Here is a 22,910-nt window from a genome sequence, read left to right as displayed (position 1 = left end):
CAGTACCTAGAGTTTTAGCAGGCACCCCAGGTGCCTCTGGTGCAGTCGGCCTTTGCAGTACACGTGGACAAATCCTGGCTCAGAGAAGATACCCTCTAGGTGGTCGTGTCAAGAGACACCGTCCTGTCACCTGGATTCACACATCCCCTGGTTCCAATGCTCTCTGTAATGTCACACTTGGTGGACAGTTGCTGAGCGACACTGCTGTGCTGGGCAAGCCCATCTGTGGGGCTCAGTGTGACACACCCCTGATTTCTCTTTGTTCTGTTAGAACGATTACAGGAAGTTATCTATGCAATGCAAGGATTTTGTGGTGGGCGTGCTGGACCTGTGCCGAGACACAGAAGAGGTGGAAGCGATTTTAAATGGTGATGTGAACTTCCAAGTCTGGTCCGACCACCACCGTCCGAGTCTGAGCCGGATCAAACTCGCCATTAAATACGAAGTCAAGAAGGTAAGCTTCCCCACCTCCCTTGGCCTCCCCGCTGCAGGGCTGCTGGCCTAGCTGTGCGCTCATGCATATGTTATGTTCCCACAAGGTGACGGTGACACCACCAATTACCCAATTTCTCTCTCGACAGGGAACTGCCAGCCTGTCAGGACTGCTCAGAGCCCCTCTCACCCCCACTTCCCTTCACCCCCAGCCTAGCAGGAGAGAAAGAGAGAGATCATGCCAGTTATTCCATGAACAGGCTTATGAGCCTTGAGAACCAAAGGGGAGACGTTCAGTCTCCAAACCACGGGCAGGGGCAGTGCCACAGGTCACTGTGAGTGCGCCCATCAGCTAGCAGGCCAGTTCCCAAGTTTTCATGAGAAACGTATTACTCAGGGTTTTTAACAGCGTGTATTGAGGTTTTTCTGTGTGCCTGGGGACTCATGATGTAGAAAACGTTTTAGTGGAGAGGCTTTGTGGGATCTATGGTTCTGGGAGGCTTAGAGGCACGTCACTCCCAAGGCTTATGAAAGTCCGCAGCAGGGAGCTTTGGGCGACTTGTACAAGAGCAAGCTCACCCCACCCCCTCAACTGGCCTCAAGGTGTCTTTAACGGATACGAGCACCCAGTAGCTCTCAGATGCACAGCGGCTGGTCAGGCTGAGGTCCAAAGGCACAACTCTCAATTATGTTTCCACTTTAGATAAACTCTGGAGTCTTACAATCAGCTCTTATGTTAGACAATGTCATTCATCCTGATGAAAACTGTAGAGCTCCAAAGATCCATGTGTTTCAATATCAATGTGCTTTCCACATAAGCAAGATGGCTGATCCGTCTTTCCGGGTTTGTTTCCCCCCGGCTATTTCCCAGGGTCAATACTGGGGATATTTTCAGTGCCTCCCAAACAGCCTCTGGGCATTTCTCCCCTTGCCTGATGGTCTTAATTTGTTTGGGGTGAACCATCCTTCAACAAGCTATATATATACATATATATATAATCTGTGGCATTCATCTAGAGAGAGCTTCCAAGTTTGATAAAATCTGTCTGCCCTTTTACTTTAAATAATCAAAAATTCTAAGAAAAATGGCTTTTTTTAAAGACACTGAATCCCAAAGATAAAACTGATCAGTCATGGGAAAGGTGGCCTTAGATTAATATTCAAAAGCACAGAATGATGCTAGGGGAGGAATCGGGCTGCAGTTTCAAGTACAATCCGATTTTCTCTTAGCTCAGGGAAACTCATTTTTCGGCCTACCCCATGAGCTCACTGAGGCTTTTCATCAAAGCACAGCAATCCCTTCCTGAAGCTGCTGAGATACCCATGACCTTGACGTTCAAACAAACCCTGCTGTGGAGACACAATGGTAAAGATTGAGCTTGAGTTTCCAGAACTGTAAGCATTTCCTTCCTTCCCCAAGCCAGAGCATCCGCCTGCCTCCCAGCAGAGTGAAAAGTGAAGAGAGTAACAATGCAAAGACCAGGAGATGCTTGGCATCTGCAGATTTACATTCACAGTTTGGGCTGTTCAGGAGCAATTCCAATAGCTTAGGAAATGCAGGCCTTTGCCATTTTCCTGAAACATAAATCCCAACTTCTTAGGAAAACTGTCATTGAAGGTAGAGCAGTCAGCTAGTCCACAAGCCTGGTCACCACCACCTCGTAGCTACATGTTCCCTCTCGTTGTCAACTACCCCGTACAAAATGGCCGTGATGAACAAGAAGAAAAAGTGGAACATTCCATGAACATGATGGTTCGGGTCAGAATAAAAAGGTTTTATGAGGGAAACCATTTACTCTAGTGGTATTTGCCAATTAGGGGAGTCATAAAGGTCTCAGGAAATACCCATCATGAATGTCACATGTATGCTGCAATCCGTAAGTAGGACGATGATAAACGACCTGCATAAAATGTCGGCCTTGCTCACTGCAAAGACCTCTAATGAGTAAATTCGCTCAAACTGTGTGTCATCAGGTGACAGCACACAGACTCAGTCTTCCTTGATTTATTCTATTGTGATTTACCAGTGGAAATACCTAATATTAAAAAGGCTTACTCATATTATAATGAGATTTCAGTTTTAATTTATGAACTTTAGCATGCTTGCCTGGGCACAGTCTAACCCTGGGTCTTTGAGTTATAAAATGAATAGCACCAAGGTCTATTAACAAATATACTGCCTTTTACAATTGATATACATACACAGAGGGTGCCACAAAAATGTATACACATTTTAAGAAAGGAAAAAATTGTATTAAAATTGTAATACTCAATATATACTGATAACAAAAGATGAATACAAGTCACATTTGACGTCTGCAATTACAAGAGGTGCTCAAGTGGTTACCATCAGCGTCCAGACACCTCTAATTACAGCGAACTACTGCTTGAGCAACGTGACCAAAGCGTTCACTTGTATACATTTTTTTGGCAACCCCGGTATATATGAGTCTTACAGCTGAAGTATAAAACCACAAAAAATTCCTAAGGCTCTGCCCATACGATATCAAATCAAGCCATTAATTCAGTGATTAAAGCAAACTATTTGCTCTTGGCAGTTTCAAGGGCTTCTGATAGGTGTGACCTTAAGAAAAGGTTTTGTGTGCAAATAAATCACATGGATTCCTTTGCTTAAAGAAACTGTAGAGCCTTTAGAGAGTATTGCTATTCTAAAAAGCAGGGTACAGTATCTATTACTTAACCACAGAACTCTCTTTCTGGTGGAGCACCTGGTGAAACTAGTTGTCCACGTGACGGTCTTTGGGAAACTCTAACACGAATCAGCCTATGTATCTAGGAAGTGGGAGCAGCCCCATGGCGGGTCCTGCGCCCTAAATCCTGTTACTCATTTGAACATTTGCCTCCTTCAGGCATCACCCTAATGTCTGGTCCCCTGGCTGGCTCAGTCATAATGTCGGCCTCCACGAGACAGAAACAATCACGCCACCATGGCACAGGGGACCACGAGGTAAAGAGGAAAGAATCATGAAGTGGGTGTCAGGAGACCAGATTTCTAGCGCGAGTCTTACACTTACTAGCCATGTAGTCCTGGGCAAGTCTTTGAAGCTCTCTGGGCCTCATTTCCCATCTGCAAAATGGGCATGTAAGTTTTTGCTTCACAGAGTTCTCTGTGAACTTTCAAATGAACTGATATGAGAGGAAACGCTCCAGAAACTGTCAAGTTCTCTGCAGCTCCACAGGGAAGCATCATTACTGTCATTCAGCGATGTCCCTTCCGCGGTTATAGACGTCTTTCTATCCCGAGACGTTCCTTAGCTGGTCCTTTGTGATCTCCCCCGAGAATGGTAGCAATGTCCCCCGGGGGAACATCATCGTCCTTACAGCCCAAACCCCTCCCGAAAAGACCAAAGGCCTTGTGAGGACATGGTTGTTCTCCAGGACTTCGACCGTAAGAGGGCAACTCAGCCCCCCAATAACCCAGGCAGACGTGTCATCTGAAATGTGAACTGTGGTGTGTGGAAGGCAGTGTTAGAAGTAAGTGGCTGAGGGTCCTCTCTGAGGTTACTCCTGCTCCAACCACTTCCTGACAGGGTCACTTGGGCAAATCACAGAGCCTCCCTGTGGCTCACTTTCCTCATCTATAAAATTGGGATGATAACGCTTACTTCATAGGATGACGCAAATCGAATGGAGTACAGTCTGTGTGCCTCCCCAGCCTGTGGGATACACACGGCAGAAGTAAGACACACGCTGCACGGGCTCCGAGTGAACGTCACATCACTTGGGACATTTCTATTACCGATTTCAGTCCATCCCAGCCTTAAAGGCACAGTCCCTTCAGGAGCCAAACTTGCCTCATGAAGAAACAAGGACACTTGTCTCCCACGCTGAGTCACACTTAAGCTCAGAAGCGACTCACAAAGAGAACAATCCCTTCAGCTCTGACCTGCAGCCTGATATATGCACAGGCCTCAGTCTTCTCCTCCAGGGCCAATCTGAGTAACTGACGTCTTGCTGTCTTCTCCCCTTCTATCCTAAATATCCTTCTTAAAGGTCCTTTACACCCCCTGCGTAGCAACCCTAAATAACTGCTCAGGGGACCCCCACCCCATCAACTGGGAAGACCCAACAGTCTCTGAGTCTATTTAGGCTCAGCTTGGCCCAGGCTGGATGCATAAAGGGAGCCTAGTGTCTGGCACGTGGTCACTTCTAAGTGGCGAGTCACAGAGACCGACACAATCCTTGCTACCTATTCAACCTGTCTAGCTGAGGACACACATCTGGGCCCTGCCTTCACGCTCATGCCCGCTGTCTTTCCTCTTCATCACTTCTTCACCTCTAGGCTTACAGGCTTATTACGTTCTTCTCTTTCCCTGTATAATTTCTTCCTCCTTTCTGACTCCGAGTCTGTCTTAAGGAGAATCTGGTGAATCTATTCACCAAAAGAACTTTGTAGACATGGGTCCTCCAGGCTTAACTGGCACAGAAGCGTGGGGCAGAGACCCAGAAGGTCCTATTTTACAGGATAGAGGCCTTAACTTCACCTTTGGAGGAGATGCAGGCCCCTTTGGACATAACTAAGCAAAAGTCTGCTACAAAGGACAGTGCATGATTGTTTTGTCCCAAATGATATCACTCCCATTGTAGAAAGCATATCTCTCATCAGGCGCTATCACCAGTAAGCATGGTCAGTTCAATCCGCCAAGGTTTTAGCCACTACCTCTGAGCTCTGCAGACACTGAGCAGCTGGCTGGGGATGCTGAAGAGAGATCCGCAGGCGACATCGGGGTGGGGGAGGTGACGGCAGGTAAGCTAAGACTGCTGCGGCAGCCTCTGCACTTCACGAGCTGAGCTAAGCAGAGTTCACAGCAGTTTCCTCTTTTGGAATCCCAGGTGGCCCCCAGTCCTAGTATCTTGGCATGTGGCTTGATCCGGGGACTCTAATCATAGTGCCAGCCATCTTTCCTTCCAACTGATGAAACTCCCCACTCCTCTCAAGAGGCAGCTCCACTCTGCTGAGCCTTCCTGCCCCTGCAGTGTCAGAGATGCCCTTCCCGCCCCTGCCAAGCTCCTGCTCATTCCTGTCTCCGAAAGCTAGTCTCCTATGCAATCAAGACCTGGGACAGGACAGTGGGAAGGGGGAGGACTGCAGGGAGCCACCCTCGCGAGCCCTACTCAGTGACACAGTTCCCTTTCTTCACACCGTTGTACTGAGGAAATCATACCCCTTAAGTTTCATTCATTAACTCACTCATCATTTAACAGACATCCACTGATGTCCACTATACCACCCGTTCTGTGCTGGGCACTGGGAGACAGAGACGACCGAGACCCAGGCCTGGCCCTTGGGGGGCTCACGTAGCAATGGAGAGAGGTGTGTGAACAAAGCGTTGCAATCCTGTCTGAGTGGGGCAGCCAGGAATGGGAGGGGGGGCATGGAGGCCAGAGGACGCACTGGCCAGGAAATGTTTCCCAGAAGGAGAAATACTTGAGACGGGGCTTCAAGGATGAGAGGTGCTGGATGGGATGGCAATTCAGGCAGAGAGAGATAAGGGAGAACAGCTCAGGCCGAGAGAGGTGCAAGTTGAAAAGTCAACACAGCTGAGGAAGCGGCACGTGTAGGAAACGTGTTTAGCGAGGGATGAGTGTTTCCCTGTGGCTCCATCACTGCGGGAAAGACGCAGACGGGTGAGCTTGTCAGAACCAGATTCCTCAGGATATTCCATGCCGTGCATGGGCACTTGGACGCTATCTTGCCAGGAGTATGCAACAGAATGTTCTGTGACGATGAAAATCTTCTATTTTCTACTCTGTAATATGTAGCCACTCGCTTCATAGGGCTAATTACCACGTGAAATATGGCTAATGTAATTATGGAACTGAATTCTTAGTATTTTTAAATTAATGAATTTAAATGTTAACAGCCACATGTGCCAGTGGTTACCAAATTAGACAGCAGGGCTGTATATCCTCATTCTGTCATTCAACAAGCTTTCGTTGCATGACTACAAAGTGTGCTGTGCTGATCACTGGGGACATGGCGGTGAGTAAAAATGACATGATGTCAGCCATCGTGAGGAAGACAGACACGAATCCAAACATCACACCAATAAACTGTAATGCTACAACTGAAGCAAGTGTAATAAAAGAGAAGAACATGATCTTGTAACTTCTAAAGGCAGATGTGACCTAACCGGGGAGGCCAATGAAGGCTTCTCCGAGGAACTCAGCTCGCTCGGAGGAAAATTACCCAGAGGTGGGGAGGGCATTTCTGGCAGAAAGAACATGTTCAAAGCACGTTCAAAGGCCCTGTGGCAAGATGGAACATACCCCAGAAGAGGAACTGAAAGAAGGTGAACGTGACGAAGTTAGAAGGCACGAGGAAGAGTGGGGTGTGGGATGAGTCCTACGGAGCAGACAGGCCCCAGACTACGCAGAGGCTTGCAGGCCTTGCTAACGGATTTTGGGTTGTTCTTTTAAGAACAACAAGAAGCCATCAGAGGGCTTTAATCTCAACTGGATGTAAATATTCGGCTAGATGGAGACAGCTTTTCCTCTGAGAAAGGCTGGAAGGCAAAGGGGCTGGGTATGCGTGCAGCATTATTTGTTGGGCAAAAGGATATTCCTCAATAGGTCAAGTTATGTATGCTTTGTTGACAAGCAAAACCAAAGTTGTAGTGCCTTTTAACAAAAGGAGGTGTATTTATTGCTCATCCTATTTCCATCTAGGAATAGAATTCAGTGAGGAACCCAGGCTGATAGAATAGCGACCATCTCAAATGTGTCCACCCTGCCAAAGGGAAATCCAGCTCTGGAGAGTCTCACGCCAGCAATTAAATGCTGTCACCTGGAAATGGCACACATGGTTTCTGCTTACAACTCATTGTCAATACTCCCTCACAAGAAGGGCCAGGAAGTATAACCCTGACATACGTTGGAAAGGAGAGAAAAAGGGAGCTATTTGGCAAACATAATAGCTGTAATGACTACCAGCAAGAGAAAAGTTGAGGGAATTCATATGAATAGTCTCAACTCCTCTGTCAGTAGAAAGCAGAATCATCTTCTGAGGTAGAAGGCAGTCTGAAAAAAGTTCTGGAAAAATTCTTTGGGAGATGCGAGAGCGAATAGCCCAGCCAAGACTGGAGACTGTAAATTCTTTGGCAATAGCCTGTGATCTTACAAAAAATGGAAAATGTCTACAAAAAACTGGGGACAGACCAAGTCAGTGTCCTCCGTGAAACCGAATTCTCTGCTGTCAGCTTCATTTCGAGATTCCTTCACAGACATGGGCCCAGAATTGCACAAAATGTGCCCACGGCACAGCACCCAGAAGGGTCCCCTCAGAGAAGACAGCCAAAGAGGGAGGGGCAAGCTCAGAGGGAGGTGGGGGGCCAAGTCCACTCACACCACCACTCTGTCTAAAGCTAGGCCAGGGCCTCTAACCCCAGCAGAAGCCCCTTCGCTTCTTTCTTCTAAAAATCACCATCTTGTGCACGTTTTACAGTTGTGCTGTAAATGGGCCGTTTTTCTACATGGAAAAACTCCCAGGAGAAGAAAATAGAACCTGTTGGGTAGCAATATAGTGTTGTGGCTGGGCGCCTGCCTGCTCAGGTGTGCCTTTAGAGAAGTCACTTGATCCGCTGGCTTGCAGGGGCCCCCACATAAGGCACTCACTGCTCCAAACCTTGAGCGCCTCCTGGCCGAAATCTGTGCTAGAGACGCAGCGAGGCCCAGCAGTAGATGCACAAGTGGCTGAAACCCCTCACCCTAAAGCAGTGACCACGGGTAGGGACCCTAGAGAGAAGGCAGATGACCTCTGCTGGGGACCAGTCTCATTTCCTCCATCTGCACAGAGCACAGGGCCACTGAGCAAAGGGGACCTGAGGACAGCAGGGCTTTCCAGAGGACATCTGAGAGGTCAGTCAGCTCACATGCTCTGAGCAGACATTCTCCCACTGTGTTTTCCTGCGGAGGCATCATTTCAACAGATGCTCAGAGTTAAGAAGATCAGAGTTGTCAGAAACACAGTCTGGCTGGTCAGGCACTACCCCACACCGCATCGCAGGACGCCCACTCGCTGCCAAACGAGGTTAGAATCCATTGGTGTTGAAAGCATCAATCAACATCCTCTTTGGGGATTCCTTCTGTGACTCTAGCCTGGCCACACGGCACAAAAGTGATCAATGTCCATTCATCTCCTGGCTCAGAGGGGCTATCTTTTGCATAGAAATAGAAGTTCTGTTTTTCTCAAGCAGAAAATCTTAAGAAGGACTAATCCAAGTACATGTGTATTCCTTTTCAGCCTGGAAAACTCGCAGGAGAAAAACAGAACCTTTTGAACAATAGTATAGTGCTGTGGCTGGAAGCGAGGCTGCACATGTTCAAATCCCAAGTCCTTCTTTTGTCCTACTAGATACAAGTTATTTCTCTCTGGGCCTCAGTTTTCTTATCTGCATAATGGGAACAAATAGAACCTAATCAATGTGTATTAATACACATAATGTAGCTCATACATGTTAAGTGCATAATAAACGTTACCTAATGGAAGCTGCCTGCCGTGTTGACTTTACAAGCAGAACTACCCTTAAGACAAATCAGGCTTTTTCAACCTCAGTGCTACTGACATTTGGGGCCAGATAATTCTTTGCTATGGGCACTGTCCTGTGTGTTATAAGTTATTTAGCAACATCCTTGGCCTCTACCAACTAGATGTCAGTAGTACACTCCCCTCAAGTTGTGTCAACCAAAAATGTCTCCAGACATGGTCTCTAATGTCCCTAGGGAAGGGAGAGGACACCCCTCATCCTCGGCTGAGACGCTCTAGAACACTTTTCCAGATCTAGGCCATAACCCTTAAACTGTAAACCCCGAGGCAGAGACTGCAGTTCTCTTCATGCGGGCGCTGTATCTCCCTAGACCAAAGGCAGGGGTAGATCAAACTCAGACTCAACGGATCTCTCTACCATGTTTCCCCAAAAAGAAGACCTAGCTGGACAATCAGCTCTAATGAGTCTTTTGGAGCAAAAATTAATATAAGACCCGGTCTTATTTTACTGTAATATAAGATTGGGTATAGTATAATATAATATAGTGTAATATAATATATAATATAATATACCAGGTCTTATATTAATTTTTGCTCCAAAAGATGCATTAGAGGTGATTGTCCAGCTAGGTCTTATTTTGGGGGAAACATAAACTTAACTGTAGCATAAACTAAATTCTCACACTTAGCTACACAACGGAACCACCTGGAAGCTTTGTAAGAAACACCAATAACGCTGCCCCACCCACAGAGTTTCTAACGCAATTCTTCTGGGTGTGAGCCCAGCCACTCAGTTGGGTTTTTTAACAAAGGTTCCTGATGATTCTAATTATTGTAAAGACTGAGCTCCTGGAAGGTGGGACCGTTTCTCATTCATCCTGGTCTCTGAAGACAGAGCAGGCAGGGTGGTGACTAAATGAACAGACGGGTGTAAAGTGTGCGGCCACAGGCTTTAATGCATCTCCGCATAGCTGTGATTCCCCTGTGATTTAAAAACCCACGTCACAGAACTCAGGAGGTGTCCCAGGCTGGCTTTAGAGTGTATGGGGCCATCCTCTCCATTCCCTCCACTGCTGACCCGTGACCCTCTTGGGTTCGTAACTCTGGAAGAGCTCCTGCTATCCGGAGAAGCCTGAACACTGGTTCTGGCCTGGCAGTGTTAGGGGTGAGCAGAGGTGGGTGGCTCCCACGGTGGCCCTGCATTGTCAGGGCCAGGCAGAGGGGCCTCTGTCCTCCCGAGAGAGCTCAGATCTCGGGGTGCTCCCTGGGAGGCCCGAGCTGCAGGTCCACCCCACACCCTGCCTGGCTTGCAGAGAACAGCAGCCCCGATGCCTCCTCCCTGCCCTTCCTCAGGCCCACTGTGAGCCGCCCGACACGGAAAAGCAGATACCCCTGCCATCGGCCAGGGAGGCTTCAGAGCCTCCAAGCAGTTGTCATGACGGGGCAGGTGACTATTGCCTTTTTGGTTATCATGCTGCCTTTTGTTCAACTCTTTCAATATGTAAATATTTGTATGACTGGATAATCCTTTAAAGCATTTTTCTTCTTCTTGGTTATCGTGTTCCCGAAGCTGCGTAGCCTCACCTTGTGTAACTATTGTTATATTCATTATGTGCGGCATTTGTTAAAACAGCCAGAGCCAGATTATCATCACATCCTGATTTGGGGGGTTAACAAGAAGCACATTCAAGGGAGGAACATCAATCCCCAGTGCCCCCAAGAAATAGATGCAAATCAGAGCCACTTAGTAGCCCTGAGTGGGAAGAACAATAAGCGCCATTTTCAAATTGTCACTTTTATCCGAGTCAAACAGATCTTAGAATTATAGTTCCCCCACCCCAAGAACCTGTGACTAACGCCAGTAATTAAGCTAAAGAACAACTGCACGTTTCTGTTCTCGTTATTTCTGTACTAAATGCTCATATATGGATTCTGAGTCTTAAATCTTTTATATATTCCTCCCATCACATATCATAATGCATTATTCTTTTATCAACATTCATCTGTCCACAGTCACTTGCTAATTTCTTGATAGCAGCGGAGTTTTATAAGTGTAATTGTGGGTGAAAATCTTTGCTTAATAGAGATGCTTTCATTTATGCAATCCAGTCATAGTCATATCTTGTTTGGATAATTGCAAGAGCATCTACCTGGTCGCCCTCTCCTCCTTCTTCCTGCCCCCCACCAACACACACACACACACACACACACACACACACACACACACACAAGCAACAGAGAAATTTGTAACTAATCAGATTGTGTCATGCCCCTGCTTAAATCTTCCATCTAAAGGTGAACAAGACAGACACAGTCTCTGCCCTCAGGGAGCTCAAAATCTAATAATCTTCACTGCTAGAAGCAGGGCCTGAAATGAGGGTCTTTGTGCAAGGTCTGCATTTGACCTCAGGAGACACCTGCAATGCAGGGGCAGACGCAGGATGAAGCAGGAGAAGCAGCTAAGCTACGTTGTGGTTTCAGTGAAGCCTGACTTCTGCCTAACCCCATGGAGAGCTCTGGACTGTGAGCAGCACCCCGCAGGACCCTGGCTGAGGCCCAGGGACGGGTCTTGGGTACGCCTGTATCATCCATCAGTCCTTATCTGCAGGCTGCCCCCAAGGGGAGGACACAACTGCCCAGGCATTTCTGGGCAAAGCAACCCCACTGGCTGAGAGGACTTTCTGGAGAAGGGTCCATCTCTGAGCCCTCAGCTGCCAACACTCCCAGCAGCTGGGGATCGTTGCAGCTTACTGGTGAAGCAATCTCGGCAGGCCACCAACATCTTCTTATCCCTAATACTCTTAAAATCCAAACTACTAACCATGGCCTACACGGCTGCCTGGCCTGGCCTCTGCCTTCCTCTCCAAACTCACCTCACACCAGCCCCCTCTTGCTCATTCCTCCCCAGCTACATACACTGCCTGCCTCTCTGTTCCTTAAACACTCCATACTGGCTCCCACCCCAGAGAAGTTACTCATCCCTTTCCCTCAAACCTCTGCTGGCTGGATTCTCCTCATTGTTCCAAACTCAGATCAACAGTCTCCTCCTCAGAGACACCCTGCTGACGCCCTACCTGGTGCTTCCTCCTCCATCAGCCACTCTCTACCCCAGTGCCCTTTTGCAGTAAACATCTTTTGTTTCATTTGTTTACTTGTTTATCGTCTATTTCCCCCAACCCAGGAAATTCTGTGGCTGCAGCTCACCACTGCATCCCTAGCCTGGAGTAGACTCAGGCAACTAGAAGATTCTTAAAAATATTTATTTAATTTCATACTTGAATGAATGAATGCATCATATTTGAGTTTTCTTCCAGTTCTCATTTTTCTGAAATACAATAAAATTCCATGTTCAAGGTCAGATGCATTCCTAAAAGCTGTTGAGGAAACGCAGGGTTCTCCTGAGAATCAAAATGAGATAGATAGGAAAGTACCCCATGAGGAGCTACCAGATCTTAGGCATTATTTGTTTCATTCTCGAACACCTACAACTATTGGTACCAAGTCCATAGAAACTCAGAGTATGACCAATGGCCTTATTTTACGAGGGAGAGAGAGAAATAGAGAGAGACGGAGAGAAGGGAGGGGGAGAGAGCGAGAGGGGAGGGGGGGAGGTCATTTAAATACAAAAATACCATTGTTTAATAAAATTAGTAATGACTTGGTCACTTTTCTTCAATAATTTTCTTAGAATTGCATCCTAGAAGAATTACAAATCAATTAATGTTTTATACTTTCATTCTATAACAAATCCATCTGATGTATCGTCTGTTTTGCCTCCTCTCCTTCTGATAGGTGTTAGCTCTTACTGAACAGACAGACTTGCAAGCATGAAGGAAGGAATAATCATGTAAGACCTGTTAGCAGCTAAATCTGCGGACGTTAAAAACATACGTAGGTTCCAGCCCCCGCCATCAGGAGCTTACAGCCTAAAGGGCTACACAGAACCCAGCCCTTTATCCAACAGGGAATGAGTAATTCAGGCAATAATGATGTGGGAAACCTTCTAGGAGGAAGAGAAGTTAGCTGCTGAGTCACCTCCCAAGAGGAGGACCAGAGATCAAAAGAAACGGGGAATGAAGACATTCCAGATGGAGGAAACAGTGGGGGAAAGCACAAAGGTGTGATAATGTTTGGAGAGTTACAGGATGGTCAGGACAAGGATGTAGGAGAAGAGAGAAGGCTGAGGAGGAGGGCACAAAATGCAGTGGGGGGTCAGGAGCCTGGGGACGGAGGAACTAGGACGGCTGGGGAAGCAGGGGGCTGTGGTGGGCTGAGGCTAGGGCCTTCATTCTGTAACAGAGGGAACCCTCAAGGTTGTCTTTGCATTGGCCATTATAATTTTACCTATCATATTCATTGCACAGACAGCATTATAACAATAAGAAAAATATTTAGTAGTCAAAGAATAACCTACATATACGCATATGTCAGTTGTTTCATTTGTTTACTTTCTTCCAATTCTTACCCATATGCAGACATGTATTTACATACGTATAGCTATAGGGTAAACAATTTTGTGATTTGATTCAGCCTAGTATCAGAAGGTAAACATTTTTCTATTTTTTTCTATAATTATTATTTTTATGCCGGCGTAAGACTGATGTACCATTATTTATGTATTTTCTCTACTGGTGAACATTCATTTTTCATATATTCTTTTTTAATTTTACTATTATCACCATACACAGCACTTTCTTTCCTTATTTTGTCTTCTAAAATTGAATTTCTGAGAGTGAGGCTACTCGGTCAAAGAATACTAATATTACTTAAACACATTGCAAAATTATTTTCCCAAATGGCTGTACTACTTTGCAATGTCAACAGTATTGGACAGAACTGGCTTCATCAGTACTTGACAAGCTCTAGGTGTTATTAGGGTTTTTTGTCTACTTTCGCAGGTGTAAAATACTACCCTATGCATATTTGTGAATGCATCTTTCTGGTCGGTCTCTAGGCAGATGAGCGTTTTCTCTGTGAATTCAGCGGACCCACAGCCACTCATGCACCAGAGCACCAATACCCTGCAGCATTTCCAAACGCGAGCCTTGATCTTTTCCCTGTTCATTGGATGGCACTTGTGCAATACAGAACTTTTTACCCATTTGAGGGCAGGACAGTGGTATTTCATGACTGCAGGTAGCCTTCCTTCCAGAAGACAATTCTAACAGCAAGGTCTGATGGTGTCTGAGAGAACAGGGACTAACTAAGACACTATTTAGAAGAGCCTAGTGGGAGGTGACGAGGGTATAAAGTAAGGCGGTGGCTGTGCTCATGAAAGGAAAGAACCTCTAATTGTTATTTTGGAGGTGAAAACAGGACTTTGCAATCCCGGAAGGTTCTGTGAGGCTCTGGCCTACCAACCTGTAAGAGAAATGGCTTTGCTCTTATTGCTAAGTTGTCCTAACAGATTTCATTTAGGTAAGGAAGGGAATTGGAGGCCATTTAGGAGCCTGGAAGACTTTGCAGTAGGATGGGGCCGCACAGAGCCGTGGGCCCACAGCATGAGGAGAGGGACTGGGGGAGGACAGAAGACTCAGCGTTGGAGAGAGATGCTCGGAAAGACGGCGCATACAGTAGCTCTCTCTCACTGAGCGTTCCCACTCTTCACATGCATGCCACATCCTCATAGCAGCCTCAGCCATGTTTTTCCCATTTTACTGAGGAAGGAGGGACAGCAAGTGACGGAAAGTTAAGCAGCTGGTCAGAAGCAGAGCAGAGACTCCAATTTACATCCCTGGTCCCAAAGCCTCTGTTCTCAGCTACCACACAGTGCTGGGCCAGCAGGGCCAGGACCAGCTCTCTCTGTCCAGCAGGCTGCCAGAGGAATTCCCAAAGGGGGCAGGTGGGGGCAAGTGAACCCACAGAGTGGGGCACTCTTGCTCAAGTCCACAAGTCCTGAGCCTGAAGGCAGAGCAGTGCCAGAAACCGGAGGGGCTCTGGCTGTATAAACTAACATAGTCGAGATGCTCACATGAAAGCTCTCACCAGACCCTCAACGACCCCTTCTTAGGCAGTTTCCTCAGATTATTTTCAGTGGACGCAAAATAATACTTGATTTTCTCATAAGGACCCTCATTCAATGGGCAAAAAGGAGCTGTTAAAATGTTCACTAATTAGGAAGCTGCTTTCAGTAACTAGCAGGCTAAAACTTAGCGAAATTAAGACCCGTTAGGGAAGATTTTTAAAGACAAAGTTCCAACAGCCAAGTCCATTAGCATCAGTTACAGATGATAACGGACCACGACCCAGAGAAAACTGACGGTGCGCTATGAGGGCAGGGGACACATACACGTATATAATGTTCTTTTATCATTGTAATCGGTTATTAGAGCCACAAACAGGGCTCATAGAACCTGAAGGTTCTTTACATAGTTGTTAAAGGCTCCTTCCTGGAATATCTTAAGTCCCTTCCAGATAATCAAATGCTTGTTTCTGCTGAAAAACAGGCCTTTTAACATGCTGTGGAAAGCAGACTCGCTGGGAGAGCAGTTAGAATGGAGAGCTCTGCAGTGAGACAGCCTGGGGTCGCCTTAGGCAATCACTTGACCTCGGTGTCCTTCATAGCTAAAGTGGGGGCAGTAATGCTTGCCTACAAAGTTCCCAGACACAGAAAGGACTGGTAAGTGTGGGCTACCCGCACACTATAAATGTGATCTTCAGGAATTACTCGGATCCGTCCGTAGCAGGTACCAGTTAGTGATGCTACGTGTTATCTGGGTGGCAGGCAAGGCACAGCCCACTCCAAGCTGTTACATTCTATTACTAGAAAAAAAAAACATGATTTCTAACCTTAATTGGTTCTGTCAGAACTACCTGATTATTAAAATTTTATATGTAATATTGTACACGTATATGTAATTAGCGATGAAACAGGTATAACCAGTATGAATTTGCTTTGTGACTCTCAGGGATAAGAAATCAGACATCTTAACTGCTACTTGGCATAGATGAGAGTCTGGAGTGCAAGTGTCTGGGTGGTTGACATCCGGATTGTGTGACCTTAGCAAGTTACTTAACCTCTTCGGGACTTACTTTCCTCATTTGTTAAAAAGAAAAGCTAGTAATTGTGTCTGTGTCATAGGGTTATTGTGAGTAATACATTAATACATGAAAATCACTTAGGAGAAGTCTGGTGCATCATAAATGCTCAGTAAATGCAAGCTCTTATCATTTTTCCATGTTTCTAAATCATATGAAATCTGGCCCCGTTTTGCCAGCATGTTCCGTCTCACTGGGCATTCTCCTCTGTGTCACGCCAGTCCTGACAACTCACCTCTGTACCCAAAGAAGGGCTGGTGCCTGTGCCCTTCTCCTGTGGACACCGGATGCCCTTCACGTGCACTGATCACCACCTCGGTCCCACCCTGTGGCTCTCTCTACACATACTTCACTCAGCAGTTTGGTTTCGTTCTGAGCACCAGAGTGTCGCAGATGCTGTAGTAGGTGCTGGGAATACAACAGTAAAAACAAACCAAGCTCGCCTCTTAGCAGACACTCATCCTCACTAGTCAAATAAGGCCCCGTCCCTGCTCTCGGGGAAGCAGGGGTAGATCCAGAATCCGCCATCGTCCTTGCACCCTCTGACTCATCCTCAGGTCACCAGAATCCCCTCCGGATTCTCAGAGCTTGGGGGTAGGGTCTTTGTTGTATGTTTGACATTACAGTGATTAGAAGGTATCCAAATATGGTCTGGGGAAAAATGTAAAAACAATTCTGCATAGTTCCAGATGGCTTTGTAAATTAAATTAAACCCACAACCAGCCCAGGAACTTTCCCCATCCTAATTACACCATTGATCATTAACATTTGCAAACACAATCCTGGACATGGCAATAAATTATCATTGTCTACTGGGCAGGTTGCGTGAATCAGGTGCCCATGGAACCTTCTGAGACTGTCTGATGCTGTTATTTAAATGATGTTGTTCTGCTCTTTGGTAAATGGGAGACAGCGGGGGCGGAAGTAGGGGCGGAAGTGGGGGCAAGTGTGTGCGCACATACGATCTATGCTATGGGTGTCTGGCCAATACAGCAAAAAGTGACAGTCTGTTACGACTCCCACTAGCACCCAAGGCACCCTGCTTTTCCAAGTCATGTTTGGCCTCCATCTTAGCATGATGCATGACATCTGCCTCACTCCTCTTTGGGCCAGGCACCCTGAGCCACCTGCACCTCTCCTGACACACCAGGCTCTGAAGGCATCACTAATAACAACAATTTATTAAGTGTTTAATCTACCAAGTGCTCTGAACGCACTCATTCAGTGCACCATCAATCCTGTCATCCCCACTTTACAGATGAAACAGATCTAGCTCAGAGGCAGAGTCAAGATTTAAACCAAGATCTATCTGCCTCTCCAGCCCAAACTCTCTGCGGCGCCTTCTCCTAGCATGTTCTTCCTGTCTCAGCGGCCTGGGTATAGCCTTCCTGTCTCAGCTCAAGAATCCATCCTCCAGGAAGCCTTTCCTCACTGTCCCTCACATTCCCTCTTGGGCTGGAGCCAATTCTCTGCTATTTCATGCATCCCGAGCTGACCTGTTGTGGCACTGACTGAGCTACATTCAATTTACCTGTTTGCCTGTCTGTCTCCCTGACAAGAATTTGAGGGCCAGAAGAGCCAGGACATTTTCAATCTTTGTGTTCCTGGTGCCAGGCTCAGAGGTATTTTCTGGATGGATGGATGGATGGATGGAAGAATGGACAAACGGATATAAATTTACGTATACATTTGATGTAATCTTAATATATCACAATAACTTATGTGATTCAGTTTCTACTTCTGAAGAATATGAACACACTGAGAGAAAGAAAAATTTTATTTTCCATGGGTGGATAAAAAACCAGCAAATTATGACCAAAATTAACTCAACCCATCAAGAAATCTTCTATATGTATGTATATGAGGGCTTGGGGTTGGCCCCTGAGTGACACAAACAGGACTACCGCCTCTTCAATAACAAACACAGGTGTCCAGGGATCTTTGCATTAGTTGCTAAATATTCATACACCTCATCTGACATCTAAGAACAGGTGTGTCACCGCACAACCAGAATGTGCCTTCACCAGAATGAATGCTGCATGTTTCCCAGTCTGAGGTGTGAAGAATTTCCACATTTCCCAGAGAAGTGAAAGGAGCAGCTGAGGAGGCCCAGGCTGGAAGCTGTGGGTGACAGAGTGGGCACAGACATGACCAAGAGAAAAGAAACCAACATGTACTAAGTATGAGGCTAAGGGACGTGCCAGGCTCTTTGTCTAAGCAACAATGTCCCTTAAAGTATCAGAGGGTAAAAATGGCCAGGGTGACATACAGAATTAGGAGACACCCCTTAGAAGTTATCTGTGTGCTCTAGGTGTGAAGAATTATGGGGGTTGTTGGGAAGGGGGTTGCATCACACGAGGTCTAATAATTAAGTTTGTGAACTTGTTGCAACGATGTTGCTAACCTTTTTTTATATCAAAGGGATTATTCATTATGAACTTGTACCAACTGGACAAACAGTTAACCAAGTTTACTATTTGGAAGTGCTGAAAAGGCTGCATGAAAAAGTTAGATGAAAACGACCTGAACTTTTCGCCAACAATTCACGGCTCTTGCATCACGACAATGCACCAGCTCACATGGCACTGTCTGTGAGGGAGTTTTTAGCCAGTAAACAACTGTATTGGCACACCCTCCCTAGTCACCTGATCTGGCCCCCAATGACTTCTTTCTTTACTCAAAGATAAAATAAATATTGAAAGGAAGACATTTTGATGACATTCAGGACATCAAGAGTAATACGACAACAGCTCTGATGGCCATTCCAGAAAATGAGTTCCAAAATTGCTTTGAAGGGTGGACTAGGCACTGGTGTTGGTGCATAGCTTCCCAAGGGGAGTACATCGAAGGTGACCGTAGTGATATTCAGCAATGAGGTCTGTAGCACTATTTCTAGATGAGTTCACGAACTTAGTTGTCAGACACTCCATGTTGTTTGTATAGGGCCCAGAACTATATGGATAAAGTACTTGAACACTGTCTACACTGGGTCTAACTTTGGTGGTTTGGTTGGTGCTGGGAGGTAAAAGAACAGGAAACAAGGTTAATTTTTAAGGAAAGTCTGAGAGTAAACCTCCCAGAAGTTAGGAGAAGTCTAGCCAAGACTTGTGTAGGGGATGAGCAGGGGTTCTGAGCTCAGTATAAGGTGGTCCTCAGATCTCCCCAATCTCCCCACAAGCCAAGACGAGCTGTGTGCAGAAAGCTCCGAGTACTGCCTCAGGATTTAATACCTCCCTCTATCCAGCATTTGGGAGGCCAACTCATGCAGTCAAATAGATAAAGTGAAATAAGACAAATAATCCTCCTCTTGCATCAGCAAAAGCAGAGCCATGCAGGCCTGCACCCTGAGCAGGAGAAACTGTGGAACCAAGGAAGGAAGGCACTGCTCCAGCCTGGGTGTCACTTCCAGCGACTCTGTTGGGGGACTGCCCTCTAGAAAAGACAGACCTGAGAAGAGACAGGCATTTCTGGGGTAAATGGATGGAGATCTGGAGATGGGCATGACAGACAGCAAGTGGCCATCCTTGGCAAGGAGATGCCCCACACGCCAAGGCGGCATTCAGGGCCCTGAGGAACTCAGCACCCATGACCACGTGGGAGCCCACCAGCCCCGCAGCAGAACTGCAGGAGAAAGTCCACACCTGAGAGCAGAGCAGAGGGCGGAGGGATAAATGCAGTGCACAGAAGCAGGGACCGGCCCAGGAGGCTCCAGGACAACAGATCAGGGGGCTGGTGGTGAGGCAGCCAGAGCAGGACTAGAGCGAGGCAGTAGCAGCTGTGCCTGCGCATGGACCCGACGCCTGGGATAGTTCAGTGAGTGGCAGAAGGTATTTCAACCAAGTAGCAGAACTTAGGAGGACGGCTGGATGTATCCTGCCATCCCGCCTGAGTAGGCTCCAAACCATCAAGGACTGGGGATTAACAAGCTTCCCAAAGGCAGAGGTGACCACCGTGCTCACCGCTGTGCCCTCCATGCCTGAAGGTGCTTGGTGCACACGACCAATGAGTATTTACTAGCTGTCTAGTGATGGATGCATGTCCACCAATGGGGCTAGGTCTGCACTCACCAGCTGCCAAGATCTGGGCAGCTGGGTCACATACGTGCTACTTCTAATTCCTGAACCAATGGCTATTCCACTACTCTAGCATTTATGTCATATAATAGCAAAACACTGGTAATGATAACATTTTATAAGTGTTGAGAATTCAAAAAAAGTTGTCCCCCCCTCCTTCCCCCCTCCTTCCCACCCCCGCCCACTCTGGTTCAAGCCTCTGTTTCTCAGTCTAGTTGTGTAGGACACAGCTCCCTGGCCCACGCTGGTATTATGAGCCTGCGCTCCCCCCGGGGCTGAGGCAGTCCTGAGGCAGCACTCAGCAGCCCACGCCAACCTCCGGCTGCTCACAGCAGCCCAGCTCCAGGAAGAGCTGTTGTTCACAATCTTAGCTGTAGAGGGCGCAGCTCACTGGCCCATCTGGGAATTGAACCAGCAACCTTGGCTCTAGGAGCACCGTGCTCCAACCACCTGAGCCACTAGGTCGGCCCCGAGAATTCAAAAATTTTAATTTAAAAAAGTGACACAATCTTGAGTATGTTTTAAATATAAAACTTAAATATAAATATATATGCAAATAAAAGCATCAAGGAAAAATAAAATCAGCAAAATATATGTTACACATCGGCATTATAATATAAATTTGTAGCAGATGAAATTAATTTTAAAATGTTTTTTAAATAATACAAGTAAAATATAAAGTGTGATTTTTAAAAAGTGTATTGTGCTTACTTCAGCAGAACATATACTAAAAAGTAAAGTGTATCAAGTATGTCACTGCTGAGTTATATGCACATTTCTCTACAAGAAAAACTTGGAAAATATGGAATCATAACCAGAAAGTTATAAGTAAACTCCAAATATTTCCCTCTGATTCCTTCATCCGCCACTGGCCTAATACTTTATTCAATAATCTGAGAAATCTTCCTGAAAAATGTATGATCCCCCCACCCTACCACTTACCACTAGTTCCATCAACCTGGGACTACAGTTTTTGTGTTGGTTGAAAGCTGTGTTTTATAGCTCAAAAAAGCATTTCCAGTCTCTCTTTGTCTTCTTTTGTTTAATTAAATATAGATACAGCCTTTCTCTATCAGCATCAGTAACTTTGGATCCATGTTCTCCTTGTTGATAAAGTCAACTAGACTGAACTACAGTAAGAATTATTCTTGCAAGAAAATCTTTGCTTTTATCGATAACCACATTTCTTTCCCTACTTAAGAACCATGAAAAATACAGATGAATACTCTGTAAGTGAGCACACCTCTGACTGATTACAAATTTTAATACATGACACAACTCTTAAGATATAAAGGATTTATATTTCTGACTTTCATTACAGAAATAAGATACTATATCAAAAACAACAAAAAAAATGTATTTTGGCACTTAAAAATTGACCTGTAAACCAAAAACTGGAACTGCATTTTGTGAACCCCTGAAACCTCCTTTGAGTTGGTCATGATTATGGTCATTTTATAGATGGAGAAACTGAGGCCTGAAACATGAAGCTACTCTGTCCCTCACTAATCAATGACAGAGCCAAGACTGGCATCCAGGCAGGCTGACCCCAAAGCCTGCGCACATTCTACGACCCCGTGAATTTTTGCACCCAAGGGACAGCCCAGCCACCAGGAAAGTCTGCAGTTATGGATCCAATTTGGGAACTTGATCTAGTCAGACCTCGGGCTCAGAAAATTAACTGAAACTACAACTCTTCCTAGTACGATGTCAGTGTCAGATAGGATTTGGCAAGAAACCTGAGATCCTAATAGGTCTTTCAGTAAAGCGGTCTTTTGGCTGGAGTCTGTACTTTTCAAGGCTGTAAATCTGGGTTTAATTGGCCTCCACATTAACCTGGTTCCTGGCAAAGTGGTGACCAGGACTTGGAGCCGCTGCTGAATCAGCTGCTGCTACTCCTGTCTGTCTGCAGAAGAGAGCGCCCAGGAGTTTGTCTTTAGCACGATGATTCATTCCTCTTAGGGAGACGAAGTTGTACGGGCAACTGGCTCCCAGCCCTTCCCCTGTGGATTCCTGATTTTTATCTCCACTGGGTCTTGGCTGCACCACAGGCAGAGGCACAGAGAAATGAGAATTCTAACAGCACCTTAAAAGGTAAAGTCGCCTGGCCTCGGTGAGCTTGGAGAAATCACTACGGTCCCTTGTCTGCCTGATTTAAAATCTACCTGTGGAAATACAGGGTAATAGTTCAAAACCATGTCCTTGAAGTCAGACCAACCTGGATTCAAGCCCAGAGCCTGTCATAATCACCTTTGTGATTATAGGCAAGTTACTTCATTTCTCTGTGTCTCAGGCCTCCGTATTTAAAATAGGGATATAACAATGCCCATCTCAATGAACTGATGTGAGGGTTAAAAAACGCAGTGACTGTTCATCAGACAGAATAGATACTCTGTAATAAACATTAGCTATTCTTTATAATGATAATAATTATTGTTATTGTATAAATAATCTGGGTTGATGTCAGTTTGCAGTGGTAATGGCGTACACAGAAATTAAACCATCTTTATCCAATCCAAAGAGAATCCTCAAATCCTATTTCAGCTTCACATTTGAATCACTTCCTCCACAAGAAGAGCCTGGTTTCGTTTTCATCCCCTCTCCCTATCTGTCCTCTAGTAAGAGACGAAGACAGTTAAGTGTTCATCAAACCCTGAGTAATAGAGGATTTGTTATATTTAGAAAATATTCTGGGATGATGAGGCACAGAAAATCATGGAGCAAATCTCTGAGGCTTCGGAAGAGCATGCAGTTTATCACTCAACAGGTGTCTACCGAGTACCCACTATGTACAAAACATAAGGCTACACATTCTTGGGGATGCACAGACAGTTGGTTCCCTCAAAGAGCTTAAAATAGAA

General features: G+C 46.0%; 1 protein-coding gene across 3 annotated transcripts in view; it reads left to right on the top strand.

The window, feature by feature from the left end:
* Positions 1–22,910, top strand: part of TRPC7 (transient receptor potential cation channel subfamily C member 7) — a 126,927-nt gene that overhangs the window by 43,749 nt on the left and 60,268 nt on the right. For all 3 annotated transcript variants that reach the window (XM_074313552.2, XM_074313551.2, XM_019740210.3), the window contains exon 3: positions 272–454. In XM_074313552.2, coding sequence (XP_074169653.1) covers positions 272–454 — 183 coding nt within the window. The remainder of the gene's footprint in view (positions 1–271; positions 455–22,910) is intronic.

The sequence above is a fragment of the Rhinolophus sinicus genome, chromosome 5 (assembly GCF_057876585.1).
Source record: "Rhinolophus sinicus isolate RSI-liver-muscle chromosome 5, RSI-T2T, whole genome shotgun sequence".
NCBI lineage: Eukaryota > Metazoa > Chordata > Mammalia > Chiroptera > Rhinolophidae > Rhinolophus > Rhinolophus sinicus.
This window is presented reverse-complemented; position numbering and strand designations above follow the sequence as displayed.